General features: G+C 36.8%; 1 protein-coding gene across 1 annotated transcript in view; it reads right to left on the bottom strand.

The window, feature by feature from the left end:
- EPHX4 (epoxide hydrolase 4) overlaps positions 1 to 22,743 on the bottom strand; it is an 88,730-nt gene that overhangs the window by 4,948 nt on the left and 61,039 nt on the right. Inside the window, exon 5 of the mRNA XM_053694008.1 lies at positions 17,513 to 17,616. Within this exon, the coding sequence (XP_053549983.1) occupies positions 17,513 to 17,616 (104 nt within the window). The remainder of the gene's footprint in view (positions 1 to 17,512; positions 17,617 to 22,743) is intronic.

Here is a 22,743-nt window from a genome sequence, read left to right on the forward strand (position 1 = left end):
TCTTTTATGTCCATTTATCCACATCAAATCAAAACAGTGGTATTATATGTATTGTACGTTAGCCTTGTTTTGCTGGATGGTGTCAGTACTTCTAGTATACTGATAAACTTTTGGGGTCTATCTAACTTTAAAAGGGATTCAATCTTATATGAAAAAATGCCAGAACCAGATATTTGTTAAAGGGATATGAAACACAATTTTTATTATTTCATGATTCAGATAGAGCATGTAATTTTAAGCAACTTTCTAAATTTACTCCTATTATCATTTTTTATTCATTCTCTTGGTATCTTTATTTGAAAAAGCTGCAATGTTAGCTTAGGAGCTGGCCCGTTTTTGGTTCAGTACCCTGGGTAGCACTTGCTGATTGGTGGCTACATTTAGTCACCAATCAGCAAGTGCCACCCAGGTGCTGAAACTTAGCAACAAAATGAATTAAAATAAGATACAGTAATATTAAACAAAATTTGTAATTAGTTAGAGAAAGCTATGCACTCGTAGTAACACCAGCACCAATATCTTGAATTCCAATACTTTTATTAGAGGTTACATAAAAAGCAACGTTTCGTGGTGAACCCACTTAATCATGCTGTTTGTATAACATTGTTTCAAGCAATTTATATCTTTCTTTGGCGCCAACTGGCTTCAATTTTGGCAGTTTTACACCCCCTAGTGGTTACCAATTGCAATGTGTATACAAAAATGTTAAAAACAAATGTATATGACTAAACAGATTATGTATGGCAATAATAAACGTACAAGTACTTTAACATTACTGTGCATACTTATATTATCACAAATATTTAACATGCTTATATTGATTTTTCAGTTTTAATATCTTATTATAATATAATCTCAAATAATGTAAACACATAGGTAAAGTACCCTTGATATTTTTAACTTATCATATAAAGAAAATTTCTATACAAAGAAATCTTTTCATATAGTGAACTCTTTTCATATAGTAAATTTTAATTCTGCATATAGTTATAATTTGAGTGGTAATAATGTTGAAGTTATAATTTCATGATTTAAGGGAATTTCTTTAAGAGAAACAATTAAGATCAAAATCCCTGTTCAACCCCCTGGGAATAAGAGTATCCAATTGATATATCCATCTCATCTCTTGTTGTTGGAGGATTTTTTCTCTATTTGTCCCATTGCGCTGAACAGGGATGTGTTGTATGATCTGCCAGCGTAGCTGGCTTACACTATGTCCTTTTTCTAAAAAGTGTTTGGACAGGGGTGCCTCCAAATTCTTTTTCCTTATGTTTGACCTATGCTGACTCAATCTATCCTTTACTTTCTGTGTGGTCTCTCCTAAGTAATACATAGAACATGGGCATTTTATGAGATAGACTACGTAACTAGTGTCACAAGTATAAAATCCCCTGATGTTGTAACGTCTGCCATTATGTGGATGATAAAAGTTAGGACCTTTTATAACTGAGTTACAACTAACACATCCTAGGCAGGGGTAACAGCCATTCCTTTTTGCTTGCATGTATGTTTGTGTATCTTTTCTCTCTGATCCCACATCACTTCTTACAAGGTGGTCCCGGATATTCTTTACCCTCCTATATGCCATTAAAGGGTAATCCCTAAACTGTTCAATACTAGGGTTACAATCCTTAAGTATATGCCAATGCTTTTTTATGGCTTTTGCTACTGCTTGGCTATGTGAGCTATGTTGAGACACAAATACTAGTCTATCTTGTTCTTTAGTTTTTTCTTTAGGTGCCCTAGGTGTAGTGATATCTTTAATTGTTTCACTCAACAATTGGGTAGGATATCCTCTCTGTTTAAATTTGTTTGACATTTCCAACAGCCTTTTATCCTTCACTTCTGGTGTGCTTACTATTCTCTGTACCCTTAATAATTGACTCTTGGGTAATGAGTTGATAAGGCCTTTTGGATGGAAGCTGTTATATTCCAATAAGGTGTTCCTATCGGTCTCTTTTGAAAAGATATCTATGTCGAGTCTATTATGTCCTTTAGTAATCTTAGTGTCAAGAAATGTTATACTCTCTTCACTATATGTCAAGGAAAATTGTAAGCCCCTTACCATAGTATTGAGTTCTCTTGTGAATTCTTCTAGTTCTCCAATGCTGCCCCACCACACGCCAAACACATCATCTATATAGCGCCACCATACTGTACCATACTGTCTAAATAGATGATTTTCATAAACTTGGCGCTCTTCAAACTCATTCATATAGAGGTTGGCGTATGATGGGGCAACATTGGAGCCCATGGCTGTACCCCTTATCTGTATGTACCAGTCATCCTGGAAAAGAAAGAAATTCCAGTATAGTACCAGACGCAGTAAATTTTCCAAAAAACAACATTGTGTTTGTGAATAGCCACCACTGACCATCAGCACTTTTCTTATAATTGCAATACCTGTTTCATGACTTATAGAGGTATATAAACTCTTAACATCCATTGTGTAAAGTATATATCTATCTGACTGCAATTCTAAAGATTTTATTTTATCCAAAAAATGACCTGTGTCTTTCAGATGCCATACATAATCTGTTTAGTCATATACATTTGTTTTTAACATTTTTGTATACACATTGCAATTGGTAACCACTAGGGGGTGTAAAACTGCCAAAATTGAAGCCAGTTGGCGCCAAAGAAAGATATAAATTGCTTGAAACAATGTTATACAAACAGCATGATTAAGTGGGTTCACCACGAAACGTTGCTTTTTATGTAACCTCTAATAAAAGTATTGGAATTCAAGATATTGGTGCTGGTGTTACTACGAGTGCATTATCACAGAGGCTATTGCAGCTACCTCCCACACCGTTCACCACCTTTACACTAAGTGCTGTATTCACCTACCATTGCAAGTTGTACCTTGGGCTGCAAGATTACGTGCACACTGTGTATATTATAAGAAGAATGGATAAAGAGGTGACTAACAGAACTGATGGCAATAAAATGTTTGCATATAGTGAACTTGAAGCTGCCCGCATCACAAGTCTAACTAGAGGCTCACGAGAATTCCTGAGAACCACAGAATCCGCCACTACAGCAAAGGACTATGAACAACTAAAAGTCAAGCTGATGCGTTGGGACCTGCATGCTATAACACTCGCAGAATACTACCGAGTGAAAAGAATCCCAAGAGGCCTAAGGATGAGTACAACACCCACTCTCCTTAGGGACAATGTGGACTACTGTGACAAATTCGAATCCATCATCAATAAGTGCTCCTATGACTTGATGGTCTGTACGGTAGAAGCACTACTACAGGAGATCGAAAAACAAACTGAGACAGCTAATAGACAGCGCACAGAATTACATACAACGCTTACCACAGAGGAGCTGAAGAAATTGGAGGACAAGATTGAAGAAAAAATCACAGCTGAGAAAACGATCATCCAGGAAACTAAGCGAGTCAAGTTTCTACGTGATGAAGAAGATTACCGCACAGGACGAGTGTATAGATGGCGTTGTGGTAACCATGGTTACCAATCGGTCCGTAGATACAACAACACGAAAAGATCCAATAGAAACAGAAACCGGCACCCACGTGATACAAACATCACTACCGGAACCGGAACCGACACGTCATCAGACGACGCCACACAGTCCCCTTTGGGAAACTCCAGCAGCAGCGGAGAGAGCGATTCCGCCGGGGAGGCCGCAAACACAGGAGCCAGAGGAGGCAAGAAAATGAAGAATGTGAGAGGCCAAGGGGAACAGCGGAAATCACAACGGAAGCCGCAGCCGAAGAAGTGATCCAAGAACAAGACACAGTGGTAAATATTTCCAAGCATACGTTTACCACTAACGAATTGAATGTCTTGAACAAAGGACTGTCTTTTTGCCCTTACCAGGACTTAAATTTTTTTGAATTAACTAAGGACTTGCATAAATTTTACAGAAATGTGAAGTTAAAAATTTGGTTTAATGAGATGCACGATATTACCATTGACAACCGAAAAAATGATAAAGAACACAATATGTTAAATTTGGATAATTTGGGGCTTAGAAAGAAGAGTCACTTTAACCCTAATTTAGCCAACCATAGCCTTAACACATTCACTAAACTGGTAGATTTAGAAATTGCATCACTCAAAAATAAAATAAAAAAACAAAACAACGCAAAGTTCAAGCCTATCAATTTCTTTAAACAGGATCAGCAGGCATTAAAAAATTTAAAGAGTGATAACAGTATTGTACTTAAGGGGGCCGATAAGGGAGGTGCCACAGTAGTGATGGATAAACATTATTATGTCAGTGAAATTAGAGACCAGCTCAGTGACACCTCCACTTATAGGAAAATAGCTAGCAACCCCCTTGGTGCAATACAAAAAGAAATCAACCATATTGTGAAATGGGCAGAAAAAAAGTTAATAATTGATAAGAAATTGGCTTATTATTTGCAGGTAGAGGACCCTAAAATACCTATTTTCTATACGGTCCCCAAAATCCATAAAGACCCCACTAGACCACCAGGCAGACCTATTGTGTCATGTGTAGGTTCAGTATATACCAATATAGCAATGTACCTAGATAAACTGCTACAACCAGAAGTGGTAAAAATGGCCAGTTATCTGAAAGACACAGGTCATTTTTTGGATAAAATAAAATCTTTAGAATTGCAGTCAGATAGATATATACTTTACACAATGGATGTTAAGAGTTTATATACCTCTATAAGTCATGAAACAGGTATTGCAATTATAAGAAAAGTGCTGATGGTCAGTGGTGGCTATTCACAAACACAATGTTGTTTTTTGGAAAATTTACTGCGTCTGGTACTATACTGGAATTTCTTTCTTTTCCAGGATGACTGGTACATACAGATAAGGGGTACAGCCATGGGCTCCAATGTTGCCCCATCATACGCCAACCTCTATATGAATGAGTTTGAAGAGCGCCAAGTTTATGAAAATCATCTATTTAGACAGTATGGTACAGTATGGTGGCGCTATATAGATGATGTGTTTGGCGTGTGGTGGGGCAGCATTGGAGAACTAGAAGAATTCACAAGAGAACTCAATACTATGGTAAGGGGCTTACAATTTTCCTTGACATATAGTGAAGAGAGTATAACATTTCTTGACACTAAGATTACTAAAGGACATAATAGACTCGACATAGATATCTTTTCAAAAGAGACCGATAGGAACACCTTATTGGAATATAACAGCTTCCATCCAAAAGGCCTTATCAACTCATTACCCAAGAGTCAATTATTAAGGGTACAGAGAATAGTAAGCACACCAGAAGTGAAGGATAAAAGGCTGTTGGAAATGTCAAACAAATTTAAACAGAGAGGATATCCTACCCAATTGTTGAGTGAAACAATTAAAGATATCACTACACCTAGGGCACCTAAAGAAAAAACTAAAGAACAAGATAGACTAGTATTTGTGTCTCAACATAGCTCACATAGCCAAGCAGTAGCAAAAGCCATAAAAAAGCATTGGCATATACTTAAGGATTGTAACCCTAGTATTGAACAGTTTAGGGATTACCCTTTAATGGCATATAGGAGGGTAAAGAATATCCGGGACCACCTTGTAAGAAGTGATGTGGGATCAGAGAGAAAAGATACACAAACATACATGCAAGCAAAAAGGAATGGCTGTTACCCCTGCCTAGGATGTGTTAGTTGTAACTCAGTTATAAAAGGTCCTAACTTTTATCATCCACATAATGGCAGACGTTACAACATCAGGGGATTTTATACTTGTGACACTAGTTACGTAGTCTATCTCATAAAATGCCCATGTTCTATGTATTACTTAGGAGAGACCACACAGAAAGTAAAGGATAGATTGAGTCAGCATAGGTCAAACATAAGGAAAAAGAATTTGGAGGCACCCCTGTCCAAACACTTTTTAGAAAAAGGACATAGTGTAAGCCAGCTACGCTGGCAGATCATACAACACATCCCTGTTCAGCGCAATGGGACAAATAGAGAAAAAATCCTCCAACAACAAGAGATGAGATGGATATATCAATTGGATACTCTTATTCCCAGGGGGTTGAACAGGGATTTTGATCTTAATTGTTTCTCTTAAAGAAATTCCCTTAAATCATGAAATTATAACTTCAACATTATTACCACTCAAATTATAACTATATGCAGAATTAAAATTTACTATATGAAAAGAGTTCACTATATGAAAAGATTTCTTTGTATAGAAATTTTCTTTATATGATAAGTTAAAAATATCAAGGGTACTTTACCTATGTGTTTACATTATTTGAGATTATATTATAATAAGATATTAAAACTGAAAAATCAATATAAGCATGTTAAATATTTGTGATAATATAAGTATGCACAGTAATGTTAAAGTACTTGTACGTTTATTATTGCCATACATAATCTGTTTAGTCATATACATTTGTTTTTAACATTTTTGTATACACATTGCAATTGGTAACCACTAGGGGGTGTAAAACTGCCAAAATTGAAGCCAGTTGGCGCCAAAGAAAGATATAAATTGCTTGAAACAATGTTATACAAACAGCATGATTAAGTGGGTTCACCACGAAACGTTGCTTTTTATGTAACCTCTAATAAAAGTATTGGAATTCAAGATATTGGTGCTGGTGTTACTACGAGTGCATTATCACAGAGGCTATTGCAGCTACCTCCCACACCGTGCACCACCTTTACACTAAGTGCTGTATTCACCTACCATTGCTAGAGAAAGCTATGGGCAGGCAATAAATTGCAATGAAATATATAAACACTATTTTAAGAATAATAATAAAAAAAAGATAGACGCCTAGATTTAGAGTTTTGCGGTTGCCGTCAAAACCAGCGTTAGAGGCTCCTAACGCTGGTTTTTACCGCCCCCTGGTATTTAGAGTCAGTCATTAAAGGGTCTAACGCTCACTTTGCAGCCACGACTTTTCCATACCGCAGATCCCCTTACGTCAATTGCGTATCCTATCTTTTCAATGGGATCTTTCTAACGCCGGTATTTAGAGTCTTGGCTGAAGTGAGCATTAGAACTCTAACGACAAAACTCCAGCCGCAGAAAAAAAACAGGAGTTAAGAGCTTTCTGGGCTAACGCCGGTTCATAAAGCTCTTAACTACTGTGGTCTAAAGTACACTAACACCCATAAACTACCTATGCACCCCTAAAATGAGGCCCCCCCACATCGCCGCCACTATAATAACATTTTTTAACCCCTAATCTGCCGACCGCACACCGCCGCCACCTACGTTATACTTATATACCCCTAATCTGCTGCCCCTAACACCTCCGACCCCTATATTATATTTATTAACCCCTAATCTGCCCCCCTCAACGTCGACGACACCTACCTACACTTATTAACCCCTAATCTGCCGACTGGACCTCGCCCCTACTATAATAAATGTATTAACCCCTAATCCGCCTCATTCCCGCCTCAATAACCCTATACTAAATAGTATTAACCCCTAATCTTCCCTCCCTAACCTTACCGACACCTAACTTCAAGTATTAACCCCTAATCTGCCGATCGGACCTCGCCGCTACTCTAATAAATGTATTAACCCCTAAAGCTAAGTCTAACCCTAAAACTAAGACCCCCTATGTAAAATATAATTTAAATCTAACGAAATAAATTAGCTCTTATTAAATAAATTATTCCTATTTAAAGCTAAATACTTACCTGTAAAATAAATCCTAATATAGCTACAATATAAATTATAATTATATTGTAGCTATTATAGGATTTATATTTATTTTACAGGCAACTTTGTATTTATTTTAACTAGGTACAATAGCTATTAAATAGTTAATAACTATGTAATAGTTACCTAGTTAAAATAATTACAAAATTACCTGTAAAATAAATCCTAACCTAAGTTACAATTAAACCTAACACTACACTATCAATAAATTACAATTAAACCTAACACTACACTATCAATAAATTAATTAAATCCAATACCTACAAATAAATACAATTAAATAAACTAACTAAAGTACAAAAAATAAAAAAGAACTAAGTTACAAAAAATAAAAAAATATTTACAAACATAAGAAAAATATTACAACAATTTTAAACTAATTACACCTACTCTAAGCCCCCTAATAAAATAACAAAGCCCCCCAAAATAAAAAAATGCCCTACCCTATTCTAAAATTAAAATAGAAAAGCTCTTTTGCGGGGCATGCCCCAAAGAATTCAGCTCTTTTGCCTGGAAAAAAGAAACATACAATAACCCCCCCCCCCCCAACATTACAACCCACCACCCACATACCCCTAATCTAATCCAAACCCCCCTTAAATAAACCTAACACTAAGCCCCTGAAGATCTTCCTACCTTATCTTCACCACACTGGGTACCACCGATCGGTCCAGGCTCCGATGTCTTGATCCAAGCCCAAGCGGGGGTGTCACGCTCAGCTGCTGGGAAGCTCTGCAGCCCTCTCTGTGTGCTTGATTGACAGGTGTCTGAGCCACCCCTTCCTGATGATGTCACAACCAGGCTTTTTATTCTGGCTTCCTGTTTCTCCAGTGTCCGTTTGTTTGTTAACTTTGAGGCTTCTGTTAGGATTTCGCTGAGGAATCTCTCTAACTGCTGCTTTTCTGTTGCCAATCTCTTCAAGGACTTACTATGCTGGATTAAACTTCAACCTCCTGAATACCTGTCTCCGAACAATGCAAGTACTGTTTGTTTTGTGAAACTTTCAAACTTCCTGTTTACCTGCTGCAAACCCTGCATATTCAGACTACTCTGTGTAGTGCAATCTATTCAAATACTGTTATTTCTGTGAATCCCTCAAACTGCCTGATTACCTGTTGCATACTCTGCAAAGACTGTCTACACAGTGTTAACTCTCAAACTGCCTGATTACCTTTTGCATACTCTGCAAAGACTGTCTACACAGTGTTAACTCTCAAACTGCCTGATTACCTGTTGCATACTCTGCAAAGACTGTCTACTCAGTGTTAACCCTCAAACTGCCTGATTACCTGTTGCATACTCTGCAAAGACTGTCTACACAGTGTTAACTCTCAAACTGCCTGATTACCTGTTGCATACTCTGCAAAGACTGTCTACACAGTGTTAACTCTCAAACTGCCTGATTACCTGTTGCATACTCTGCAAAGACTGTCTACTCAGTGTTAACCCTCAAACTGCCTGATTACCTGTTGCATATTCTGCAAAGACTGTCTACACAGTGTTAACCTTCAGACTGCCTGATAACAAATGACCTACTCCTGCATTATTAACCGTTTCCTGTTTTACCCTTCTTCTGTCTGAGTATAAGTGACTATCCCTGCTCTCCTGATTCTGTGGAAGGCATTTCCTGAAACCAGTTCCTTATTCAGAAGTCTATCCGGCTGATATCATGAATTACTTTGGCACAGGCTAACCCTGCTCCATATCGTGAGTACTTTGTTTTTTGGAGGTTGTCGTGGGGTCACGTCCTGGATTAAACTCAGAGTGCAAGGGTGTTGTTTAAGTTCGCCCTTGCATTTGGGTCTACTTCTGGATATTTCCTAACCTGACAGTACAAACGGACCATAATATGACGAGTTATCCAGGGCTGTGGCTCTACAAGGGCAACTTCTAGGAAATCATTCTGCTCATTTGCAATCTTTGGATTCCAAGCTTAACCAGATTACTGCTCTGCTACATAACCTCTCCGCTCCTTCTCAAGCGACGGTGACTCCTGCTGCCACTGCTACTAGCACCAATACTGTCTTTAATCCACCTCAAACTGTTGGACAGAATATACCACGAATCCCACTTCCAGATAAATATGACGGTAATCCTGAAGAATGCCGTGGATTCATTAATCAGTGTCGTTTACACTTCAGAAACAATCCTCAAGTTTTTTCAAATTCTACTTCCAAAATCACCTTTATTATTTCTCTCTTGAAGGGTAAGGCTCTAGCCTGGGTGTCCCCTCTTTTAGAGAAGAATGATCCGTTACTACAGGATGTGGAATTATTTGTGTCCATTTTTTCTTCTGTTTTTGACAAGCCTGGGAGGTCTGCAGCTGCTGAGGCAGGATTGTTGGATCTGAGACAGGGATCCCTTTCGGTAGCTCAATATGCTATTGAATTCAGGACTTTAGCCGCAGAAACTGATTGGAACCATGGATCCTTACGGGCAGCCTTTCGCAAAGGACTTTGCGAACGCCTTAAGGATGAACTAGTATTTTGGGAACTCCCCGATTCATTGGAGGGTCTTATCAATTTATGTATTACTCTTGACGCCCGGCATTCTGAACGTCTTCAGGAGAGAGATAGGAATCGGAGATCCTTTGTTAAATCTTCATTTCGTCCTCCTATTCGAACCTCAAGTCTTTCTAATAATAATTCCCAATCTCCTGAGTCTGTGGAACCCATGGAAGTAGGAGCTATTAAATTGTCAGAAGCTGAACGCCATAGAAGGCGTACTCTTGGGTTATGTCTGTATTGTGGTACCAAAGGACATTTACTGAAGGACTGTCCTATCCGGCCAGTAAAAGCTAAGGCTTAACTTTTGATAGAGGGACAGAGTTAAGCCAGAATCCCATGTCTTCCCTCAATTCTAAACTTTTTGTTCCTGTAACTATCTCTTTTGGAAACACCAAGTTTCGAGCTCAAGCTCTCATCGATTCTGGAGCTGCTGGAGTATTCATTGATTCAAACTTTGCTGACTCTCTCAGGATTCCTCTTCAAGCCAAGAAACAGTTAATTAAGGTAACTACTGTCAGTGGACAGCCTCTAGGTACTGGTATCATAAAACATTCTACCATTCCTCTTCTTTTGACTGTGGGCATACTTAATTCTGAAATTATTCGTTTTAATGTCATCTCTTCTCCCCACATACCATTGATTCTGGGGTTACCTTGGTTGCAGCTTCATGATCCAGTTTTCTCATGGTCTAAAGGAGAACTTATTTCCTGGGGAACTACCTGTTTCAAACATTGCCTGCAAAATCCCTCTAAACCATCCTGTCCTGTCGTAGCTATGGTGGAAGTTCCTGAATCATTGCCCAATTACTATCATGCCTTTAGTGATGTGTTTTCTAAAAAAGAGGCTGAGACGTTACCTCCACACCGGATATTTGACTGTCCTATCGAATTGTATTCAGGGGCTCCTCTACCTAAGGGAATGACCTATCCCCTCTCTCGTCAAGAAAATGTCTCTCTTGAGGAATACATAAAGGACAACTTAGCCAGAGGATTCATTCGTCCTTCCTCTTCACCTGTGGGTGCAGGTTTTTTCTTCATTGGGAAAAAAGATGGAGGTCTTCGTCCCTGTATTGATTATCGAGCCTTGAATCAGATTACTGTCAAAAACAGCTATCCTTTGCCGCTCATTTCTGAGTTATTCGAACGTCTTCAAGGTGCTTCTATTTTTTCCAAGTTAGATCTCCGTGGGGCCTACAATCTGGTCAGAATCCGTAAAGGAGACGAATGGAAGACGGCATTTAACACTAGATTTGGTCACTATGAGTATCTAGTAATGCCATTTGGATTGTGCAATGCACCAGCAGTATTTCAGCACTTTGTTAACGAAATCTTCAGAGATTATCTAAATCAATTTGTTATCATTTACCTCGATGACATTCTAATCTATTCAAAAACATTACAGGAACATGTACATCATGTAAGACTGGTTCTTCAGAGGTTACGAGACAATTCCCTGTTCGCTAAATTGGAGAAATGCTCTTTTCATCAGAGTTCCATCCCCTTTTTGGGGTATATCATTTCTGAATCAGGTTTTAAGATGGATCCTGCTAAACTGTCTGCTATCAAGGACTGGCCCAGACCAACTACTCTCAAATCCCTGCAGAGGTTTCTTGGCTTTGCCAATTACTATAGAAAGTTTATAAAGAACTTTGCTGACATCACGTCTCCACTCACTTCTCTTACTAAGAAAGGGCAAAATTGTAAGAACTGGTCCTCTTCGGCAGTACAGGCTTTTGAAACACTAAAATCAGCATTTTCTTCTGCACCTCTTCTCAGTCATCCAATTCCTGATTTCCAGTTTATTTTGGAGGTTGACGCTTCCTCTATAGCAGCTGGAGCTGTTCTCTCCCAACGTGATCCGACTACCAGCAAGATACATCCTGTGGCGTTCTTTTCGAAAAAATTCAATCCTGCCGAGTTAAATTATGATGTGGGCAATAAGGAACTTTTGGCTATAAAATTAGCTTTGGATGAATGGAGGCATTGGTTAGAGGGTACCAGTCAACCTTTTTTCATTCTGACAGATCACAAGAATCTTTTATACCTCCAAACAGCTCCAAACCAGTTCCTTATTCAAAAGTCTATCCGGCTGATATCATGAATTACTTTGGCACAGGCTAACCCTGCTCCATATCGTGAGTACTTTGTTTTTTGGAGGTTGTCGTGGGGTCACGTCCTGGATTAAACTCAGAGTGCAAGGGTGTTGTTTAAGTTCGCCCTTGCATTTGGGTCTACTTCTGGATATTTCCTAACTTGACAGGGGGGCTGAAGACGTCCATCCTCCGGCTGAAGTCTTGATCCACGCAGCGGCTGAAGAAGTCCATCTTCGGGCAGAAGTCTTCATCCTATCCGGGCAGAAGAGGACATCCGGACCGGCAAACACCTTCATCCAAGCGGAATCTTCTATGTTGTTCCATCTGATGACGAGCAGCTCCATCTTGAAGACCTCCGGCGCGGATCCATCCTCTTCTTCCGACGACTAGACGACGAATGAAGGTTCCTTTAAGGGACGTCATCCAAGATGGCGTCCCTCGAATTCCGATTGGCTGATAGGATTCTATCAGCCAATCGGAATTAAGGTAGGAAAATTCTGATTGGCTGATGGAATCAGCCAATCAGATTCAAGTTCAATCCGATTGGCTGATCCAATCAGCCAATCAGATTGAGCTCGCATTCTATTGGCTGTTCCGATCAGGATTGAACTTGAATCTGATTGGCTGATTCCATCAGCCAATCAGAATTTTCCTACCTTAATTCCGATTGGCTGATAGAATCCTATCAGCCAATCGGAATTTGAGGGACGCCATCTTGGATGACGTCCCTTAAAGGAACCTTCATTCGTCGTCTAGTCATCGGAAGAAGAGGATGGATCCGCGCTAGAGGTCTTCAAGATGAGCCGCTCGTCATCGGATGGAACAACATAGAAGATGCCGCCTGGATGAAGATGTTTGCTGGTCCGGATGTCCTCTTCTGCCCGGATAGGATGAAGACTTCTGCCCGAAGATGGACTTCTTCAGCCGCCGCTTGGATCAAGACTTCAGCCGGAGGCTGGATGTCTTCAGCCCCCCGCTTGGGCTTGGATCAAGACATCGGAGCCAGGACGGATCGGTGATACCCTGTGTGGTGAAGATAAGGTAGGAAGATCTTCAGGGCTTAGTGTTAGGTTTATTTAAGGGGGGTTTGGGTTAGATTAGGGGTATGTGGGTGGTGGGTTGTAATGTTGGGGGGGTATTGTATGTTTTTTTTTCCAGGCAAAAGAGCTGAATTCTTTGGGGCATGCCCTGCAAATGGCCCTTTTAAGGGCTGGTAAGGTAAAAGAGCTTCTCTATTTTAATTTTAGAATAGGGTAGGGCATTTTTTTATTTTGGGGGGCTTTGTTATTTTATTAGGGGGCTTAGAGTAGGTGTAATTAGTTTAAAATTGTTGTAATATTTTTTTAATGTTTGTAAATATTTTTTTATTTTTTGTAACTTAGTTCTTTTTTATTTTTTGTACTTTAGTTAGTTTATTTCATTGTATTTTTTTGTAGGTATTGTATTTAATTAATTTATTGATAGTGTAGTGTTAGGTTTAATTGTAGATAATTGTAGGTATTTTATGTAATTAATTTATTGATAGTGTAGCGTTAGGTTTAATTGTAACTTAGGTTATGATTTATTTTACAGGTAATTTTGTAATTATTTTAACTAGGTAGCTATTAAATAGTTATTAACTATTTAATAGCTATTGTACCTGGTTAAAATAAATACAAAGTTGCCTGTAAAATAAATATTAATCCTAAAATAGCTACAATATAATTATAATTTATATTGTAGCTATATTAGGGTTTATTTTACAGGTAAGTATTTATCTTTAAATAGGAATAATGTATTTAATAAGAATTATTTTATTTCGTTAGAATAAAATTATATTTAACTTAGGGGGGTGTTAGTGTTAGGGTTAGACTTAGCTTTAGGGGTTAAAACATTTATTATAGTAGTGGTGAGGTCCGGTCGGCAGATTAGGGGTTAATAATTGAAGTTAGGTGTCGGCGATGCTAGGGAGGGCAGATTAGGGGTTAATACTATTTGTTATAGGGTTATTGAGGCGGGAGTGAGGCGGATTAGGGGTTAATAAATTTATTATAGTAGCGGTGAGGTCCGGTCGGCAGATTAGGGGTTAATTATTGTAGGTAGCTGGCGGCGACGTTGTGGGGGGCAGATTAGGGGTTAATAAATATAATAATGGGGTCGGCGGTGTTAGGGGCAGCAGATTAGGGGTACATAGGTATAATGTAGGTTGCGGCGGTGTACGGAGCGGCAGATTAGGGGTTAAAAAAATATGCAGGTGTCAGCGATAGCGGGGGCGGCATATTAGGGGTTAATAAGTGTAAGGTTAGGGGTGTTTAGACTCGGGGTACATGTTAGGGTGTTAGGTGCAGACATAGGAAGAGTTTCCCCATAGGAAACAATGGGGCCGCGTTAGGAGCTGAACGCTACTTTTTTGCAGGTGTTAGGTTTTTTTTCAGCTCAAACTGTCCCATTGTTTCCTATGGGGGAATCGTGCACCAGCACGTTTTTGAAGCTGGCCGCGTCCGTAAGCACCGCTGGTATTTAGAGTTGCAGTGTCAGTAAATTATGCTCTACGCTCCCTTTTTGGAGCCTAACGCAGCCCTTCTGTGAACTCTAAATACCAGCGGTATTTAAAAGGTGCGGCCAAAAAAAAGCATGCGTAGCTAACGCACCCCTTCTAACGCAAAACTCCAAATCTAGGCCATAGAAACTTAAAAGTTGTTTTCAGATCAGTTTTAAGGATTATTATTTGCTAAACTAAATATGATTAAAACTTCATCCATTTTATATTTTTATATTGAATCTTATATCTCTGATTAGTCTAATTATCTGCACGCACATACAAACATATATACTGTAAATTACTTCTTAATTAGTTAACAACTGCGATTACCAGGTAAGTTAAAAAATGTTAAAGGTACATGAAACCCAAATTTTTTCTTTCATGATTCAGATAACGCGTGCAATTTTGAACAATTTTCCTATTTACGTCTATTATCTAATTTGCTTCATTCTCTTGGTATCCTTTGTTGAAAAGCATACCTAGATAGGCTCAGAAGCAGCAATGCACTACTGGGACCTAGATGCTAATTGTTGGCTGCACATATATGCCTCCTGTCATTGGCTAACCCAATGTGCTCAGCTAGCTCTTACTAATGCATTGCTGATCTTTAACAAAAGATACCATGAGAATGAAGCAAATCTGATAGAAGTAAATAGGAAAGTTGTTTAAAATCATATGCTCTATCTAAATCATGAGGGAACAATTTTGGGTTTAATTTCCCTTTAAACAACAGCTGACTAATACCAGTATAATCACATTGTTCACGTTGCTGAAATAAATTGTGTTGGTCTTTAGAACCTGTCTGGGAAACAGTCATGAGGCATGTAACCTTAGCAATTAGTAACGGTAGGTCTTGGTACATTGGTACAGAAAACAAGAGATAGAAATGCCCAAGGCCGTACGACTGCAGTAAATCCTCTTTAAACAGCTACTTAATGTCTAATGAACATTCTCCTGTGCAAAAACGGCTTTCTTTCTAATGACACGGTGAGTCCACGGATCATCATCAATTACTGTTGGGAATATCACTCCTGGCCAGCAGGAAGAGGCAAAGAGCACCATAGCAGAGCTGTTAAGTATCACTTCCCTTTCCACAAACCCCAGTCATTCTCTTTGCCTCTAGTGCAAGGAGGAGGAGATACTTTTGCCTCAGCTGAGGTTTTCTTTTGAGAGAAAGGGTCTTCAAGCAGTGGTGCCTTCTGTTTAGGTTCCCTGTCTTGTCCCTCCCATATCATCTGTGTCCTCTAGCTTGGGTATTGATTCCCAACAGTAATTGATGATGATCCGTGGACTCACTGTGTCATTAGAAAGAAAACAAAATTTATGCTTACCTGATAAATTTATTTATTTCTTGACATGGTGAGTCCATGGCCCTCCCTGTTTTTTTCCAAACAGTTTTGTTTATATAAACCTATGGCACCTCTGCACCTTGTGTTATTTTCTTTCTCTTCTTTTCCTTCGGTCGAATTACTGGGGTTTGTGGGAAGGGAAGTGATACTTAATAGCTCTGCTGTGGTGCTCTTTGCCTCCTCCTGCTGGCCAGGAGTGATATTCCCAACAATAATTAATGATGATCTGTGGACTCACCGTGTCAAGAAAGAAAGAATTTTATCAGGTAAGCATACATTTTGTTTGTGTACCAAACTCTCTAGAGATGCCAAAAATCATACCACACCCCTAAACCACGCCCCTTTAAAAAGTGTCCAGGAAATGGCTGGGCAAAAGGTGGCAACCCTAAGGGCATATTAATTATTTGTGCTGAAAGCTAAAACTACTTTTTAAGTTTAAGACTGCAAGTTTTCATCCAAATAACACTTAGAATATATTTATCAGACTGTTCTGATTCTTTCTAAAAAATAAAAATATCTAAGAAATAAATACAATTTTGTAATGTTTAAAAACAGACTGTGCTTAAAGGGACATTGTATTCAAGAACTGTCTCTCATATGAAAGATCAGCATTTAAACGTTGATTTTTTTCCCCCTCTAAAAAATGTGAAGTAAAAAATGATTTAATATTAAACAAAAACAAATAAGTTGTGTATTTTCTAATAACGCTCCCTGGATGATAAGTACTTCCTACCAATGCTAATTGGGTGATAGGTAGTTTTTTTGCTAATGCTCATTGGCTAATAGGTACTTCCTGCTAATCCTGATTGGCTGATAGGTACTTCCTGTAAATCCTGATTGGCTGATAGGTAATGCCCATATTTAAATGCTGTAATTTTATGTCAATAACAGAACATTTTTAAGTACAGTCTTTGTTTAATAAATGTTTCAAAACATGGAAGTTATATGTTCTTTTAGTAATGTTATTTATCCCTGAAACAATTTAACATTCATTTGTTTTAGGAGAAAAATATTAATACAAATAAAAAATACAAGACATGCAATTTAAGATCACTGACATTTACTAATATATAACAAGTGTTCACAGAATCACAACAAATAAATTGTATAAAGCTACAAATGACTCATGCACATTTTTTCCTTTCTAAACGTGAAAAACATCTAACTGTAAATAAAAAAAGTAAATGATAAAGTGAATAAACAACAAACACATAATAGACATGTTATGCCTTAAACACGATATGTAGACGTATTGTGAGCTTACAATGGGCATGGAATCATTCAATTTAAGCATCTCAGTTACGAGACACATTTGCAAAAATAACGTGTTGTGCAATATCTATGATCAATGTCTGAGGTAATATTCTAATTAATCTCACCTTGTAATCATTTACAGTATACATGAATTCAGGAAACCATGGCATTTGGAAAAAGAAGTAGTAACCAGATTTTATCAATTGTGAAGGGTGTCGTAGAATATATTCTGAAACAAAAATGCCCATAAATTATTTTAAGAACCACTATCACAGTAAAAGTTTTTTTTTTTTTAAAGTCAATATTTAAGGGAAATTATGTTTCTTGAAGTGACATGCAAAATATATCATAAATAATTACATATTTTATTTAAAAAAAATGTACACTTCACTTGTGTTTGTACATAATAACATTTTATCATATTAGTGTCACTCAAGAGGTTAGAATTACGTATGGGCATATCTATATCTATACCTCTCAATATATTGCTCTCTCTCTTTATATATATATATATATATATATATATATATATATATATATATATATATATATATATATATATATACATATATATACTGTACATTTATATATAATACATGTTTTTATATATATATATATATATATATATATATATATATATATATATATATATATATATATTCTATGTATATCTATATATATATATATACACATCTGTGTTCTCCCCAGGACCTTGTTAGCAGATGCTGATTTTACTGACCACCAATATTAAGCTAAAATTGGCTATTTTTTATTGCACAAATTATCATTAAATACATTTATGTTAAATTATGCAATTAATTTTTGCTTTACATAGCAGAAAATTAGAAAATATTACACTGCCCCCACCCAGCTACTTTATAACATAATGCCACCCGGCTAGCAAAATTGTCTGTTGAGAACACTGTGTATATATAATATATATATATATATATATATATATATATATATATATATATATATATATATATATATTTATACACACACAGGTATAGATAGATAGGAAAATAAAAATATGACAATCACAATTTACAGGTATATCACTCCATAATAAGCTTTTTCTTTGCTTAAACTAATATATATATATATATATATATATATATATATATATATATATATATATATATATATATATATATATATATAAATATTGTTCCATAACTATGCAATTTATTTATTTTTCTTTGCTTTTACTTATGCAAATAGTTTTATTTTAACCCTAAAGAAAAATCAGGGAAAAATAAAAGATTTTCTAATGTCTGGTAAAAGCTAAGGTCATAATATAGTAACAGCCATACGTGAAAAGTTCTCATTTTAAGTAAGGAATTATCATCAGATGATATCATAGGATGATGATCGTCAGTCCAGCATTTGAGGAGCTTCTGTGAAAAACATTCTTTGTTTACTTTTTCTTTAATATTATTTGCACATTTTATGGTAAATTTAAGGCAAAATTAATTGTGTTGATTGGTTCAGTGGGTTCAGTAAATGCATTATATTGTTACCTGTGGAGATGAATATATCTTTATGGTCAGGTAGCAGTAGTCAACTATTTTATAAATATATGTTATGTTTAAAATATATAAATAAAAAGACCTTGTCCTGAATAAATTGTTGTTTATTGCAATACTTGTGGAGGTGTGCCCCTCTCCACCAATAAACAGAGGCAGTTGTCCTTATCAGCAAATAAGGATTAGCAGGAAGTACAAAATCAAATCTTCAGTATTGGTTTAAACTTAAAGGGACATCAATCTCAAAAATTTTCTTTCATGATTCAGATAGAATATGCAATTTTAAACAAATTTGCAATTTGCTTCTATTATCTAATTTACTTCATTCACCTGATATCTTTTGTTGAAGGAGCAGCAATGCATAACTCAAAGCATTGGGTGAGCCAATGACAAGAGGCATACAGGTGTGTATCCACCAATCAGCAGTTAGCTCCCATTAATGCATTGCTGCTAATAAGCCTACCTGGGATTGTTTTTCAACACACGATACCTAGAGAACAAAGCACATTAGATAACAGCATCAAATTGGACAGTTGTTCTGTCTGAACGTCATGAACTTTACTGTCCCTTTAAATTTAAACAGCTTTTACCTAAAGAGACATTAAACTCTAAATAATTGCTACATATAATAATGTGTTCAAAGCAAAGATTAGCCTGAAAATAATATGTAGATGTATTTTTTTAGAATTATATTAGTTGTTTAAAAATATTGAAGCAATCATTTTTAGTTTCGATATAGTAAGTAGTGAAAAAATATTTTTTTAACATGTGTAAATGCTAGACATATGCATAGACAAAAATTCTTTAATGTCATTCTGTATTCAGCCATGGGGTCATGCAGAATTAATGAAAATTTGCTTGTATGCTATTTCCTATGAGGAACATATTCACGGCAACATGAACTTAAATAAAGCTAAAGTAGAAGCTAGCGCTACTGCTACAAGCCAACAACAACAAAAAATAAAATATATACATATATTTTTTATTCATTTATTTTTTTAATGGGGCCAAGATTGTCGAAAATAAAAGAGAAGCTTACATACTTTCTTGTTGACACAGGTACCAAATGTCTGACAAGGACATTGCTTAATCGCTATTGAACAGTTTAAATTTAAGCTTTCAACACCTTTTTTGCTTATATAGCCTAATTTCAACTAATTTTCCCGTCTTTAGAGCAACATTTTTAACCACATAAAAGGATCAACTAAATATTTAAGTTGAATGCGTTTGTTCATTAAGATAGGCTTGCTTGTTTTGCGATTTAAAACAAATACTAACAATACCACCAAATTAGTGATTTTTTTCCATTCCGAATCCATGTGTACATGTCTAGTAAATGCATGATAGATAACTTTTAAATACAATGTCCCTTTACATCTGCTTTTGGTGTCTGAGAACCCTCTTCTAAAAAGGATACTAAGGGGAAATTGGGCAACACATTACGCATGTTCCAGGGCATGACACTGGTCGTGCAATGCCATGCGTGCATGCTCAAGAATGCCTGTTTAGATATAGGAAGCTTTTTTTTAATGACGGCACTCTCCCAATGGGCATGAAAAGAAGGTATTGTTTATAAAAAAAAAAAAAAAATTACAAGTACAATTAAAAGGTTATTAAACGCTAAATACATTTTATAAGCTTGTATAGAGGCTATTCCCTGCCTCCCGCTAGTCTTGGGTGTTGCCCTTTTGAAATCTGTCTTTCACTACATTCAAGCTTTGATGAGTTTGCATATGTGCAGCAACTCTCCTTCAGATAACTGCAGTGAAACCTAGGATACAAAATGGCAGCACATATGATTAGAGGAAAGTGCATATTTAGTGTTTAGTGTCCCTTTAAAGTAATTTTATATATGCATAGTATTTCAGCAATTTAGCCCTGCATTGGAAAAGATATGCATAGAAAAGAAAGATTCTTATAAACATTAAGAAACATATACTTTTTTTAAAGAAAATATTGCATTGTTTTCCAGTCCTGATATATACCTTGAGTATGCAAAAGTTCACAGTATATATGTATATGTATTTTATGATTGGCTAATGGCTGTCACATGATACGGGGGGCTTTGAAAATTGGATTAACATTGAAGTTTGCAAGGAAATATTCAACTGCTAATTTAAAATTCAAAGTAAGTACTATAGTATTGTCTTATTATGCATAATTATCAGTTCTACTCGATTTAGTGGTCCTTTAAAGGGACAGTCTACAATAGAATTGTTATTGTTTTAAAAGATAGATAATCCCTTTATTACCCATTCCCCAGTTTTGCATAACCAACACTGTTATATTAATACACTTTTTACCTCTGTAATTACCTTGTATCTAAGCATCTTCTGTCAGCCCCCTGATCACATGACTGTGACTGTTTATTATCTATTGACTTACATTTAGTACTGTGTTGTGCTAAATCGTAAAGTGAAAGTAAAGTTAATAGCTCCAGAATTCATCCATCGTTACAATATACTAATAGCACTATGATCGTTAACTTTTTTTCCTATTTTTCCCCTCAAATTTAGACTTTTAAGCAATATCTTTTTTCCTACCGTTACTGGGCGAACTCCTCCCACCGTCTACTTCCTCTATTTCTGTAATGTTACGTATAAAGCGATCCCACCCGCTCTATACATATCTCTAAAGCTTGTGCACAAAGTTCCTTTATATTGCGCATGCACAAATCTGAGATTTTGACTCCTTCGTAGCGAGATGCTGCATGTCTAACAGCCATGGGACTAATCTCTCTGACAGGTGCACATAACTAAAATTCTCTGCAGACTTCAGCACCATAACTAAAATCCTCTGCAGAGTGACAGTATCTGCATTTGATTAACAGTGTACTCGGAAAAGTTCCATCCCAAAAGGCAAATAGCTATATAACACATAATTTAAAGCACAATACCATTTTTACTTCTTGTAATGTCTGTGGCAGCCTAATGGCATTTACCCAAAACAAACATGGCGTTCTCTTTTTTGCACTGCTTGTGCCGCTCACCCTCATTCCCTCCATGGTGTGAGATCGGGACCGACTGACTGCCCTAAAAGGAGTACAACAAGTAATGCAAAACTAGTACACATGCGCGAAGCGGGAATGTGCGTGTACTATGAGAGGAATAATTAGACTGTAGCACAGCGCATATCAACAAGTAGGCGGATGACGTAGGGTCATGTCCGCCTAACGGCCAGATTTTCAACTGGCTGTTAAAAAAACGTGACCCAAACTTAAAAAAAACCGGGTTGATTTTTGAGAGCGACAAAAAGGGATTTACTTGCTTTAGAATAAATATTTTAAAAAATGATGAATTAAAGTCCTATTGACACATAATTGGATTGTGGATCATAGTCAAGGTAACTTTACCTTCACTTTAAAAAACCCCTGTGTCTGTACACAGTGTTATCTATATGACCCACGTGTACTTTCAGTCTCTGTGTTGATTGAAAAGGAATTTAAAAAGCATGTGATAAGAGGCAGCCTTCAAGGGCTTAGAAATTAGCATATGAGTCTGCCTAGGTTTAGTTTCAACTAAGTATACCAAGAGAACAAAGCAAATTTGATGATAAAAGTAAATTGGAAAGTTGATTAAAATTACAAGTCCTATCTGAATAATGAAAGTTTAATTTTGACTAGACTCTCCCTTTAAGCAATCTCTGTGTATAATACTGGGGTATTCAGAATTCTGTGGAATGCACTTCAGCTCTTTCTGGGAACAGCACAAACACTACAATTTTCAAAGTTAAATTATTGTAAAAGCAATTGCATTGGAGCAGTATATTGTAGCAGTGTTTGCCCCGACTGCTGCCATATAGGGCTCCAAAATATGTGCGCTCTATCT

The sequence above is a fragment of the Bombina bombina genome, chromosome 10 (assembly GCF_027579735.1).
Source record: "Bombina bombina isolate aBomBom1 chromosome 10, aBomBom1.pri, whole genome shotgun sequence".
Classification (NCBI taxonomy): domain Eukaryota; kingdom Metazoa; phylum Chordata; class Amphibia; order Anura; family Bombinatoridae; genus Bombina; species Bombina bombina.